Genomic DNA, 12451 nt, shown 5'->3' on the forward strand with positions numbered 1-12451 from the left:
CCACACCACTCATGAGTTTATAGACCTCTATCCTATCCCCCCTTAGTCTCCTCTTTTCCAAGCTGAAAAGTCCTAGACTCTTTAATCTCTCTTCATAGGGGACCCGTTCCAAACCCCTCATTGTTTTAGCTGCCCTTTTCTGAACCTTTTCTAATGCCCCCTGTTGCATTGGGTTGGTTTTGCTGAACTGGGGCCCCCGCTGTTAGCCTCTCCCAGGAGGGTGCCAGCAGTGCCCCCCAGCCTGGTGTATAGCTGGCGCTCGAGCTGGTTATCGGCACCCCCGGGTAGCATCTAGCCTGCTGCCAAGAGTCCAAGGCCTGGGCTTCGCTGGCCCTTTTGTGGACGCAAAGCAACTGGAGTGGCGGGAAGGCCAGCAGCCCTGTGCAGGGCAAGTGGCTCCAGGGGGGCGCAGGTGCCGGTCGGCCTCCCGGCTCCCCTTGCCCCGCGGGGGCTTTGCCGGAGGAGCCGGGGGGAGCCGAGCCCCGAGGGGTGACAAGGGCCTTTCCGCGCCACGCCCGCTCCTGGGCGTCGCCCCGGGGGCGAGGCCGGCGGGCAGGAGGAAGGGGCCGGGTCGCCCCCCCGGGGCCGCCCCCCAGCTGGGGGGTTGGTCCTGCCAGGGCCGGCCCCGTCCCGAGCGCCGGGGGCTCCGAGGGGCGGAGCGGGGGGGGGGGGGGAGAGTCCCTGTCTCCGCCTCGCTGTCCCCCCCCGACAGCTGGGAGCAGGGGGTGGCTGCTATTGGCTGCGCGGGTCACGTGCGCTCTCCCCGCCCGCCCGGAGCGTTGCGAGCAGCTGGCGGAGTTTGATACAAAGTTGCAGCCGCGCGCCGGAGCCGGGACCCTCCCGGGAGCCAGAGCCGGGCCCCCCCCCGCCCCCGGCCCAGCGCCCCGCCAGCCCGGAGCAGGTCAGTGAGGCCGCGGGGAGCCGAGACCCTGGCCCGGCTGCAGCCCGCGTCCCGGGGGCTGAGGTTGGGGTCTCGCAGGTCCCATCGCCCCGTTCCCAAGGCAGCCCCCTTCAGGCCTGGCCAGGGGCGCGGCCGGGCGGGCCGGTGCTCGGAGAGGACCCCGGGGGTTGGGCGCCTTCCCCGGCGGGTGCAGGATAGTCTGGGGCGAGCGGCTGAGCCCGAGCTGGGTGGGCCCCTGGCACGCAGCCCAGTGGGGTGACGGGGGGGATCTGCGCCTGCCGGCCCGGTGCGCCCAGCCTGGGGTCCTGTTCCCGAGTGGGCGGAGGGGCTGGCTGGGAGCGGGGGTCCTGTAAGGCCGAGAACCCTGCACTGGGTGAGTTTAGCTAGGGGCCCCCTCGATTCACCAGCTCAGGGGGCGCCCTGAAAGTGCCCTGCAGCGGGCGCCGGGCCAAGGTGCCCGACGGTGCCCTTGGCGCGAGTGCGGCTGTGGGCTCCCTTCGCCCTGTGCCTGGCCCCTGGGGCTGTGCCCGGCGCCCCACGTCGCTCTCCCAGTGCGCCCGCTGCCCCTGCCATGGCGTCCCCGGGGAGGGAGTCTCACCCGCCCGGCTCCGAGAAACTCGTTTCTGCCACTTCCTTCCCGTGAGGCGCTGCCAGCAGAGACGGCTGCTGTGCAGCGCCCGCGGAGCAGGGGACAGAATGGCAGCCCCCTGCCCCCTGCCCCCTGCCCAGCCGTGCCCAGGGGCCCGTCGTGCTGCGCTGCAGCTGCCCTGTCCCCATGGAGCCGCGGGGCAGATGGAGCGTCACCGTCTCTACTTCCACCTGCTCAACTGCGTTAAAAGCAGCTAAAAATAGCTCCCCCGTGTCGCTTTCCCATGTTGCAACTGGTGTCATTGGCATGGGGATCGGGAGGGGGAGGGGAGGCAGGGGCTGGGCCGAGGGGAATGCAGGGTGGGGGCTGCGCAGGGAACAGGACCGTGTGGGGAGACGGGTGCCCCGGGCAGCTCTCCAGGAAGCTTGGCTCATGCTTGAAGCCATGCTGTAGACCAGGGATTCTTAACCGTTTTCTTTCTGAGGCCCCCCCCAACATGCTATAAAAACTCCACGGCCCCCCTAGGCCACAGTAACTGGTTTTCTGCATACAAAAGCCAGGGCCAGTATTAGGGGGTAACAAGCAGGGCAATTACCTGGGGTCCCCATGCCACAGGGGCCCCCATGAAGCTACATCAGTCAGCTTCGGCTTCAGCCCTGTGGGGTGGGGCGGCTCAGGGCCTCGGACTTCAGCCCCATGCGGTGGGGCTTCGGCTCTCTGCCCTGGGCCCCAGCAAGTCTAACGCTGGCCATGCTTGGAGAACCCCACAAAACCTGCTCGCGGCTCCCCAGGGGCCTCAGACCCCTGCTTGAGAACCACTGCTGTAGACCCTCTTGAGTCACCCCAGGGGCTGGGCCGTGGGCCCCCTCAGGCTGCACCCGCATTCTGCAGGGCCCAGCTGGGTCTCACCTGCCTGCAGCGTTTCCTCCCTTTCCTCACCTTGGGGCACTTCCTGCTTCTCTTGAGAACTTGGTGACCTGCCCTGGGAGAGCGAGTGCTGGAGAGGGCAGGGCTGCAGCCAGGATACTCCTGCGCTCCCCTGGGCTGGTGCTGAAGTGGGAGAGCCCAAACCTCACAGCTGCCCCAGGACAGGGGCAGGATCTTTATCCCCATTGTACTAATGGGGAAACCAAGGCACATGGCGGGGAAGGGACTCCCTCAAGGTCACACAGTGAGTCTGTGTCATCAAAGCCAGGAATAGAACCCAGGAGTCCTGGCTCCCTGCGCCCCCTGTCCTGCTTGCCACCGGTGTGTCTATTAAGGGCTCCCTCCCAGCCCAGCTCTTCCTTTTATGTGAACCAAACCTGTGTGACTTCATCTTACTGTCATGGAAACATTGTGATGTCATGGAGTTTGCTTTGTGACGTCACTGCAGGGGCAGTTGGGGTGAGGTCTGCTCCGGGTGGGAAGGAAGCTCCTGGGTGAAATCCCAAGAGCCCCAGGGGCAGGGAGCTCAGAGACGGGCAATGGGGAGTGACCCCTCTCTCTAGAACCACCTGGTGCTCCAGTCCCAGCCCGAGTCTGAGGAGCCTGGCACCTGGACTCCCTCCCCTTCTCTGGGCTGCCAGCTGTCGTCTGAGGCCTGGGGCTTCATACACCATGTCCTGTGCCAGCTGGGAATGCCCCCGCCCCCGGGGGTGTGCCGGGGCTCCTTGGCAGCTGGGCAGGGGAATGCGGCAGCTGGCTCCTCCCTGCCCCCTTCCCCTGATCTCCAGCCCTCAGAACCTGCCCGGGGAATGAGGCTGCCCTCCCCACACTGTGCCTGGCTGGGGGACCAGGGGTCTGTGTTATCAACGGTGCCAAACCCGCACGGGGGCGCACACTCCGAGCCCCTCCCAGTGCAGGCACCCCGACCTCACGACCCCTGCAAGGAAGAGGGGACTAATGGGTGAGAGCAGGTGGGGCTGGCAGCTCAGCTTACTGGCTCTATTCCCAGCTCGGGTGGGAAATAAAGCCCAGTGGTTAGAGCGGGGGTGGGGTCTCTTCCTGGCTGCCGTCTGGCCTGGAGCTGTGTCGCACAGCGGTGGGAACACGGCGTTCCCGCTCCCATTGTGAGGCCAAGCTGCACGGAAACAGGGCCTGAAGATCTCTTTGTTTCCATTTGCAAATTTTCCTTTGCAAGTCAAATCACCCAGGGCAGAGCCTCAGCTGGGTACCCAGAGCCTGGTAAAGTCCCTGTCCCGTGTGCTCTGGGCAGTGTCTCTCCCCTGGCCCCACACGCTGGCCGTAGTCCCAGGTCGCTGCAGCCAGGTCCCTGCTGGCTGCCCCAGCACTGACCCCTCTGTCCTGCAGGTGGGATCCGGGCTGTCCTGGGACCGGAGCAGGAATGGCTGAGAACTCGGACTCGCGGGACTCGGATAACAGCTGGGTGATCGCAGGCTCCGGGGTACAGGACGAGGCCCTGGGCTCCAGGGTGGAGATGTACCAAGGGGGGGCCCAGAACTTGCCCTGGCCAAGCTGGTCTCTTCGGTTCTTGCTCCTTCTCCCGCTGGCCTGGGGTGCAGAGCTCCTCGGGGGTAGGGGGCTTTCCCTGGCCTCTGCTGAACACCCAGATGCTGAGACCCCCTTTACCAGCACTCCCTAAATCCCTGCCCTTCTGGCGAGGGGAGCAGGGGTCTTGGGGGACTCCGAGCTGCCTGCCCTTGGGTTTGTGGCGGTACGGGGTCCAGGCCCAAATCGTGGGCCCCGAACACATCCCGGGGGTAGTGGGGGTGGGGATCTGAAACCCAGGAACTCTCATTTCAGCATCCGAGGGTCTTCCCTGCTGCCCCCTGTCCCTGGCAGGGCAGGGCTGGGCTGTGCCTGGGGAGCACCGGGGGGCGAGTAGGGACTGGGGTAACCAGCCCTCTGTGTCTCCAGGGTTTTCCCGTGGAAACCGTGGGCCCAGAGCTGGGCGCAGCCACCCAGACACCAGCAGATGAGGAGCCAGCAGGACACACCCTCCCCAAGGGGCACCACACCGAGGGTGCGCACACGGGCACGTGAACGGAGCAGATATGGGATGAGCCCCACTAGTGCAGCCCCCTGGCTGTCTGCCCCCGGCTTCCCTCTGCCCAGCCCCCCCCCCCCCCCGTCCTACCCAGCCCCCTGGGCTGTCTGTCCCCGGCTTCCAGCCCGTCTGTACGGCACAGCCCCCCGGCTGTCTGCCTCCAACTCCCGCCCCACTGCCCTGCCCAGCCACCTCACTGTCTGCCTCCGGCTTCCCCCCATCCAGCCCTCCTGCCCTGCCCAGCTCTCTCACCGTCTGCCCCCAGCTCCCCGCCAGCCCTCTCACCCTGCCCAGTCCTTCTTCCTCTCCATCTCCCTGTCCTGCCCCCCTCTCACTCGCTGCCTGACACAGGCGCATCCCTGGCCCCATGGGTTGCTCTGGCCTCCTGGCTGGGTTCTCAGCTCTCTCTTCCACTTTGGGCTGAGGGAGAGGATCCCTGGGCCCCTTTTGGCTGGGGGCGGAGGGGGTGGGGGGCTTCCGCAGGTGCCCAGCAGGGCTTCTGCATTGGGCAAGAGGGGCCCTAGCTCCCGTCCCCCTCCCCCGGCACTGGGGACACACTGGCCTCCCCACTCGCTGCCCTCTGGGCCGCTGGATGCTAACGAGGCCGTCTCTCCCCAGCCAGCGCCTCCCCAGGCAAGAAGAGTGAAGGCTCCCAGCTGAACACGTCCCCCAGTCCTGAGGAGGCTGAGTTCAAGGTACGTTTACTGAGGGAGGGTCACAGATGCCCATGCCAGAGACCCACCCCCAAGTGATCCCTAGAGCAGAGCGGTTAGAAAACCAGCCACTCGGTGATGGAGAACCCAGCACTACCCAATGGTTAATTCCCCTCACAGTTAAATATTTACACCTGACTTCCAGTCTGAATTTGTCTAGCTTCAACTCCCAGCCACGGCTCCGGTTAGACCTTCCTCTGCTAGACGGACGAGTCCCTGATTTAATATTTGTTCCCAGGTAGATCCTCAGAGGGGGGATCAAGTCACCCCTGAACCGGCTCTTTGTTCAGCTAAGTACATCGACTCAGAGCTCAATCAGTACAACCGACCAACCAGCCAAACCGCATGCTTCTCCGCTGCTGGCTGGACCTGTACGGACCCAGCACCCGCAGCACCGTTCCCGCTAAGCTGCGTGCGTGTGCGCATGGCTCCTAAACCCCGTGCACATGGCGAAACACCGCCCACCCAGCAATTTGCACAGAAGAAATTTTTTGCACACACGTCCTGTCAAAAATTAGAGGGAACGTTGCCCACAGGAGAGAGTTACGAGGAGATGGACGTCGGTCACAGTTGGTGCTTCTGGTGCATTAGCTGGTAGTGCTTGGAACATGGCCCTCAGCTGCACGCGGGGATCCAGGCTCGCTCCCCTGATCCCTGCACCCAACCAAGATTGGGCGACGGCAGACGCCGGTGGAATTATAGCCCTGCAGCTGGATTTTGTAGTTAGATGCTCAGATCTGTCCCCCAGCAAGGGGGGTGTTAGCTTTGGCAGCCTAGGTAACGAGGCCAGTATGCACCATTAACTAATCCCTGATGTCGGGGGTCGGAGTCTAGAGCTAGGCTCCCAAGCTGCCTTGTCGTGATGGGGGAAGGTGCCAGCCCAGCCAGGGCACGCAGCCCCACCCGGGGTCTCTTCTGCAGAGCTCCTGCCCGCTGGGATCAGGGTGCCCTGCCTGCGTCCCGGGAGGGGGACCACATGGGGGTGGGCGGCGCATGGATCCTGACAGCGTCACTCTGTCCACAGGACTCTGAGGAGTATCCCCGGGAGACCCCAAGCCCAGCAGCCTCCCCCAGGCCTGGCGCACTGGGCGACGAGGCGCCAGAGATCCAGGCGCAGGAAGGGCCAGGCTCCAAGGGCCCCAAGCTGGGCTCTGACACCAACACCCCAGGCTCCGCGCCCACTGGCAGAGCAGGTGGGTCCCAAGTCACTGGGCGGCTCCAGGGACAGGCTCCAGGGTTGGGCCACAGGGGTGCTGTGCAGGACTCACCCCCCAGAGACTGGTGCACAGCCCCCACCCCTCTGCAGAGAGCTCAGTGGGGAGCCTGTCTGAGCCTGTCTGAGGGGGGCCCAGCTCAGCAGGTGCTTGTCTCAGGGGAGAGAGAGTGTGGGAGGGAACCATGGCTCAGTGGTGGGGGCTGCTTAGCAGGGGGCTGGTCTGAATGTGGTGGAGGGCAGGGCCTGGCTCAATGGGGACTGGTCTGAGTTTCTGGGGGCAGGGCCTGGCTCAGCAGGGGTGGGGCCTGGCTCAGTGGGGGTGGGGCTGAGTGTCTGGGGGCGGGGCCTGGCTCAGTGGGGGTGGGGCTGAGTGTCTGGGGGCGGGGCCTGGCTCAGTGGGGGTGGGGCTGAGTGTCTGGGGGCAGGGCCTGGCTCAGTGAGGGTGGAGCTGAGTGTCTGGGGGCAGGGCCTGGCTCAGTGGGGGCGGGGCTGAGTGTCTGGGGGCAGGGCCTGGCTCAGTGAGGGTGGGGCTGAGTGTCTGGGGGCGGGGCCTGGCTCAGTGGGGGCGGAGCCGAGTGTCTGGGGGTGGGGCCTGGCTCAGTGGGGGTGGGGCCGAGTGTCTGGGGGCGGGGCCTGGCTCAGTGGGGGTGGGGCTGAGTGTCTGGGGGCAGGGCCTGGCTCAGTGAGGGTGGAGCTGAGTGTCTGGGGGCAGGGCCTGGCTCAGTGGGGGCGGGGCTGAGTGTCTGGGGGCAGGGCCTGGCTCAGTGAGGGTGGGGCTGAGTGTCTGGGGGCGGGGCCTGGCTCAGTGGGGGCGGAGCCGAGTGTCTGGGGGTGGGGCCTGGCTCAGTGGGGGTGGGGCCGAGTGTCTGGGGGCGGGGCCTGGCTCGGTGGGGGTGGGGCTGTGTCTGGGGGCGGGGCCTGGCTCAGTGAGGGTGGGGCTGAGTGTCTGGGGGCGGGGCCTGGCTCAGTGGGGGCGGAGCTGAGTGTCTGGGGGTGGGGCCTGGCTCAGTGGGGGTGGGGCCGAGTGTCTGGGGGCGGGGTCTGGCTCCCTGAGGCGCTCTCGGTGGGCTCCTCTCACTCTCCGCAGGGGAGCCGCAGGAGGAGGGGAGCAGCGGCGAGGATGATGCCGAGGGTCTGCGCCGGCAGCAGCCGCAGGACTCACGCCAGGCCCCGTGGGGCCCTGCCGAGCGCCGTGGGGCCGAGGCAGCCAGTGACGGGGAGAGCGGGCTCAGTGTGAATTCATGCCTTCTGGGCGTGCTGGCGCTACTGGGCATCGGGCTCCTGGCCTTCTCCGGTGAGTGAGGCCCTGCGGCTGCTGGGGGGCAGATGGGGCTGACGCCGGTGTCTCCTTCACCATCTACTTCTCTCCCCAGGTGCCATCTACGACCCTGGGGATGGTAAGTACTGGGGGGCCTCCCCCTCACTGACCAGCCGCGCTGCTCCAGCCCTGCTCGCCGGGCCTCCACCTGTCTCCGACCCCCAGACTCCCCGCTTACGGGGTGAGGGGGGGCAGTGTCATTGACACCCTCCGACCCCCTGTGCGGAGCTGCTGGGACACAGACCAGCCGGCTGTTCAAATCTCCTCTCCTCTCCTTCCTTCCTGCCAGGCCCCATGGATCCCGGGGACATCCCAGATGGGGAGCAGCAGCCGCTGGCTGCTGGCGTGAAGGTATGTGGCGAGGGGAGGTCTGCAGGCCTGAGACTAGCTTGGCACCCCACTGCTGAACAAGGGAGGTGTCCCCGGCATTGGCTTTGGGGGGAGCAGGGGCCCTGGAAATGCAGCCCCAGGCCTCCTTGCCTTTGTTTCCCGGGCACACAGGCCTGCGCGATACCGCCGTGAGATCCTTCCCGCCCCTGGGGTAGCCAGCGCTGCAGTGAGGTCTGCCGCCCGCTGGCCCCATCCTGCTGGGGAAACTGAGGCACAGAGGGAGGCAGGGTAGACTGGGGCAGAGCTGGGAGGGGAACCCTGGCGTCCTAGCTCTCACGTGCCTGGTACAGTCACAGAGTCGAGCTTTTACCCTCACTCGCAGGACTGGCTGCAGCAGCCCCCGCTGGACACGGCTGGGGACCCCCAGAGCCTGCACTCCATGAGCCTGCTTCTGGACAAGCTGGCCAAGGAGAACCAGGACATCCGGCTCATGCAGGCGGAGCTGCAGGTGGGTGCTTGGGGGGAGCCCACGGGGGGCACTGGCTGCATCATATCCTGTCTGTGCTGTAGCTCTCGGCCAAGGGCAGAGCCAGCTCCTAGCGGGGCCAGGGCACTCAGCTGCCTCGGGGTGAGCCGCAGCAGGTCCGTGTGGTGTCCGGGAGCCAGCTCTGTGTATCGCCCTGTGGACGCGTCACCTCTTGCCGTGTCTGTGACCGGCTCGCCCGCTCTGTGCGCTGGGATGGCCCCCGGCTGAGCTCCCGCGGCAATTCCAGCCTGTGCTGGGGGCACGTGTGGACAGAGCTCGAGCCATTTGCTGTATCTGGGTGGGAGGAGCCTAACGAATAGGCAGAGCAGATATGGGCAGGGGGCACCGGGGGGTGGGTTACTGGGCAGTGCTGTGGGTCAGCCGAGGGGCGGTTTGCCTCCTCCAGGCTTGGACCCGTCTGTCCTGACCCCCCCGGTGTCCGCAGGCGCAGAAGGACGAGCTCCAGGCCCTGCTGCAGAAGAGCGAGGGGGAGAAGGCGTCGGTCGGCTCCCAGCAGCAGAGCCTGGCCGGGGAGAACGCACGGCTCCACCAGGCGCTGCAGCAGGCGGCCGAGGCTCACCGCTCCGCCCAGGCCGAGCTGCGGGAGCTGCGGGAGCAGCTGCAGGGCCTGGAGCGGGAGGGCGCGGCCGAGACCCCGCGGCCGAGCGAGGGGCTGGCTGCAGAGCGACCCCACGAGGAGCAGCTGCTGCCCCAGGAGCTGGCCAGGCAGCGTGGGCTGCTGGGCTCTGTGCGGCGGGAGCTGGAGGAGGCCCTGCAGCGAGCCCAGGGCTCGGGCGGGACGGAGCAGCTGCTGGTGCAGCTGGCCGGCGTGGAGCAGCGGCTGGCACAGGAGCTGCAGCGGGCGGAGAGCTGGGAACAGACCGACAGCGGGGGGCGCGGCGGGGAAGGCAGAGGGGCCACGGAGCCATCCCGCCCCCCCTGGCTGGAGCCACCCAAAGCTGACAAGAAGGAGGGTGGGTGGCACAAGAGGCAGGAGACCAGAGAGGAGCGGAGGCGCCGGCACGGGGACCCGGGGGGCAGGGAGAGGAGGGAGCAGGATGGTGCCAAGCCCCCGAAGCGCCAGGAGCAGCCCGAGCCCCACAGGCGCCAGGGGCTGCGGGACACCAAGCCGGCCAAGGACCAGAACGGGCAGCGTCGGGCGGGCGGTGGGAAGGGGGCGCTCCAGGGGCCCCACGAGCACAACGTCTTCTGGGAGCCGCCCCGGCTGCAGCGGTACCGGGCGCCCCAGGGCTGCACCGGCGTGGCCGACTGCGCCCGCCAGGAGGGGCTGGAGCTGTTTGGGGCCGAGCTGGCACCGGTGCAGAAGGGGCAGTTCCTGCAGCTGCTGCAGGGCTACATGGCCGGGCTGGGCTGGGGGCAGCACTACGCGGGGCTGGCAGCCCGGCTGGATGGCGCCTTCGCCAGCGACGGCACCTTCGCCCACGACCACCTGCGCTTCCGCCACTTCGTGGAGGACGTGGAGGAGCTGCTGGAGGAGCTGGCGGAGCAGGAGCAGGGCGACGAGGAGGCGGCCGATGACTTCGAGGAGTATGTGCTGCGGCACTACGGCGGGGACGGGTGAGCCTGCCCCCTTCCCGCTGCCCCCTTCCCCCCCGGGCTCTACGGCGGGGACGGGTGAGCCTGCCCCCTTCCCGCTGCCCCCTTCCCCCCCGGGCCCTACGGCGGGGACGGGTGAGCCTGCCCCCTTCCCGCTGCCCCCTTCCCCCCCGGGCCCTACGGCAAGGACGGGTGAGCCTGCCCCCTTCCCGCTGCCCCCTTCCCCCCCGGGCCCTACGGCGGGGACGGGTGAGCCTGCCCCTTCCCCCCCCCCCCCCCCCCCCCCCCGGGCCCTACGGCGGGGACGGCTGAGCCTGCCCCCTTCCCCCCCCCCCCCCCCCCCCCCCCCCCGGGCCCTACGGCGGGGACGGCTGAGCCTGCCCCCTTCCCCCCCCCCCCCCCCCCGGGCCCTACGGCGGGGACGGCTGAGCCTGCCCCCTTCCCGCTGCCCCCTTCCCCCCCGGGCCCTACGGCAGGGACGGGTGAGCCTGCCCCCTTCCCGCTGCCCCCTTCCCCCCCGGGCCCTACGGCAAGGACGGGTGAGCCTGCCCCCTTCCCGCTGCCCCCTTCCCCCCCGGGCCCTACGGCGGGGACGGGTGAGCCTGCCCCCTTCCCCCCCCCCCCCCCCCGGGCCCTACGGCGGGGACGGCTGAGCCTGCCCCCTTCCCCCCCCCCCCCCCCCCGGGCCCTACGGCGGGGACGGCTGAGCCTGCCCCCTTCCCCCCCCCCCCCCCCCCGGGCCCTACGGCGGGGACGGCTGAGCCTGCCCCCTTCCCCCCCCGGGCCCTACGGCGGGGACGGCTGAGCCTGCCCCCTTCCCCCCCCGGGACACTACGGCGGGGATGGGTGAGCCTGCCCCCTTTCCGCTCCCCACCCGGGCCCTACGGCGGGTGGGCACGTGGCACTGTCAGCCGAGGCAGCAGGGGCAGCAGAGGAGGGGAGGGGAGCCGGGCTCCCCGGTGTGTGTGGGGGGGGGGGAGGAGGGAGGCCGGGGGGCATTGCCCTTTCTGCTCCCCACAAGCCCCTCCCCGCTAACCCGCCCCGTGCGTTTGGACTTGCAGCTTCGCCAGGAAGGAGAGAGCGCGGCGGCGGGCGAAGCAGCAGAGCAAGGAGCGCCACGGGCACGGCCCCCGCGGGAAGGAGAACAGCCCGCCGGACAAAGGCTAGAGCCGGGAAGGCGGCGCCAGCCCAGCCGGGCCCCAGCCAGCCCTGTAGTGTGTAGGGGCAGCAGCCAGAGCCCGGGAGGGACGCGATGTTTGTTCTGCTGCGCCATGTCCCAGGCTAGGGGGGGCTGGGAGGGGGCGAGCCTTGGGGGAAGGTGATGCCAGAGCAGGGGCGTGCCCCCTCCAAATCCGTACGGCCAGAGTTTGATCAGAGCCGTCAGCCCCTGCCCAGCGCGCCAGCTCTGCAAACAGCACACCCCAGTGAGATGCCAATGCAGCCGATGCCCTGTGCCTGCCGTCAGGCAGAGAGGCCCCTTCCCGTGGCTGAGCCGGGGGGGCTGAGCCGTGACAAAAGGATGGGGGCATTAGGGGGTTTTCTCGGGACAGCAGGGGCCCTGAATGCTTTCCCACAGCCTGCACCTTCCCCTGGTGCTGTGCCAAAGGGCTCCCCACGGCACCCTGCCACCTGCTCTGTCCCTTTCAGGTGCCAAGGGGCCCCTGATTTCCCTGGCATGGGGCCAGGTTTGGGTTTATGGGGACCGAGCTCCCATGTGCACCCAACCGCGGGTTGGTAACGGTGTCCCCCTGCTGCGGCCTGGCTTCGTGCCCACTCCACTGCCATCCCTGCACCGAGTCATGCCAGATCTCCCCCCCCCCCCCCGCCGCCCTCTGGAGGGCCACGTGGGGCTCCCTCTCTGCTCCCCAGCCAGGCGCCCTTGGCACTAACTGCCCCGCGTGTGATGTTGCACTTTGCTAGAAACAAATAAACTCGCTGTTTATTTGAAGCTCCTGAGGCTGGCTGCTGTTGAGTGGGGCGGGGCTGCGTGCACCGTGGGGCACTGGGGCCGGGGGGCAGCTTCCAAGGGTCGGCAGCACCCTGCCCGCCCACCCGCCCACACGGTTCCCTGGGCAGCTCTGCCGTGGGGCCCGTTTCCTTGGGGAACTGGGGGTGGAGCCCAGCAAATGATGCCAGAGCCAGAGTCATGCGTCAGGCAGTGCCCGGTGAGACGCCTCCTTCACCACTCCCAGGCCCTCCGCTCCCGTGGGCCCCAGGCCAGCCTGCCCCACGTCAGCCCAGCAGAGCCCATTGTTGTCTTCCACCCCACCCCGCATAGCCCAGGCCAGAGAACCCACCCAGGGATTCCTGCG

The 12451-nt window shown here is 68.4% G+C and overlaps 1 protein-coding gene across 6 annotated transcripts; it reads left to right on the forward strand.

Annotated features, from left to right (window-relative positions):
• Positions 1-747: 747 nt before the first annotated feature.
• PBXIP1 (PBX homeobox interacting protein 1) lies at positions 748-12087 on the forward strand. 6 transcript variants are annotated; one of them, XM_037883378.2, is made up of 12 exons: positions 748-901; positions 3783-3876; positions 4350-4467; positions 5098-5174; positions 5431-5604; positions 6217-6385; positions 7496-7702; positions 7782-7805; positions 8016-8077; positions 8439-8564; positions 9028-10160; positions 11201-12087. In XM_037883378.2, exons 2-12 carry the CDS (start codon positions 3817-3819, stop codon positions 11304-11306), a joined length of 2256 nt encoding a protein of 751 aa, XP_037739306.1. In that variant the 5' UTR covers positions 748-901; positions 3783-3816; the 3' UTR covers positions 11307-12087. The 6 variants fall into 6 exon arrangements, with proteins under 6 accessions (XP_037739306.1, XP_037739307.1, XP_043391066.1 ...); XM_037883379.2 differs by having other exon boundaries at positions 4350-4455; XM_043535131.1 differs by lacking the exon at positions 7782-7805.
• The last annotated feature ends 364 nt before the right edge of the window (positions 12088-12451 follow it).

The sequence above is a fragment of the Chelonia mydas genome, chromosome 24, assembly GCF_015237465.2.
Source record: "Chelonia mydas isolate rCheMyd1 chromosome 24, rCheMyd1.pri.v2, whole genome shotgun sequence".
NCBI classification, from domain to species: Eukaryota; Metazoa; Chordata; order Testudines; family Cheloniidae; genus Chelonia; species Chelonia mydas.

Coding starts and splice junctions, on each gene's coding strand:
- PBXIP1 (XM_037883378.2), top strand. CDS start 3,817: ATGGCTGAGAACTCGGACTCGCGGGACTCGGATAACAGCTGGGTGATC. Junction 4,468..5,097: donor CACCGAGGGTGCGCACACGG/GCACGTGAACGG, acceptor GTCTCTCCCCAG/CCAGCGCCTCCCCAGGCAAG. Junction 10,161..11,200: donor CGGCACTACGGCGGGGACGG/GTGAGCCTGCCC, acceptor TTGGACTTGCAG/CTTCGCCAGGAAGGAGAGAG.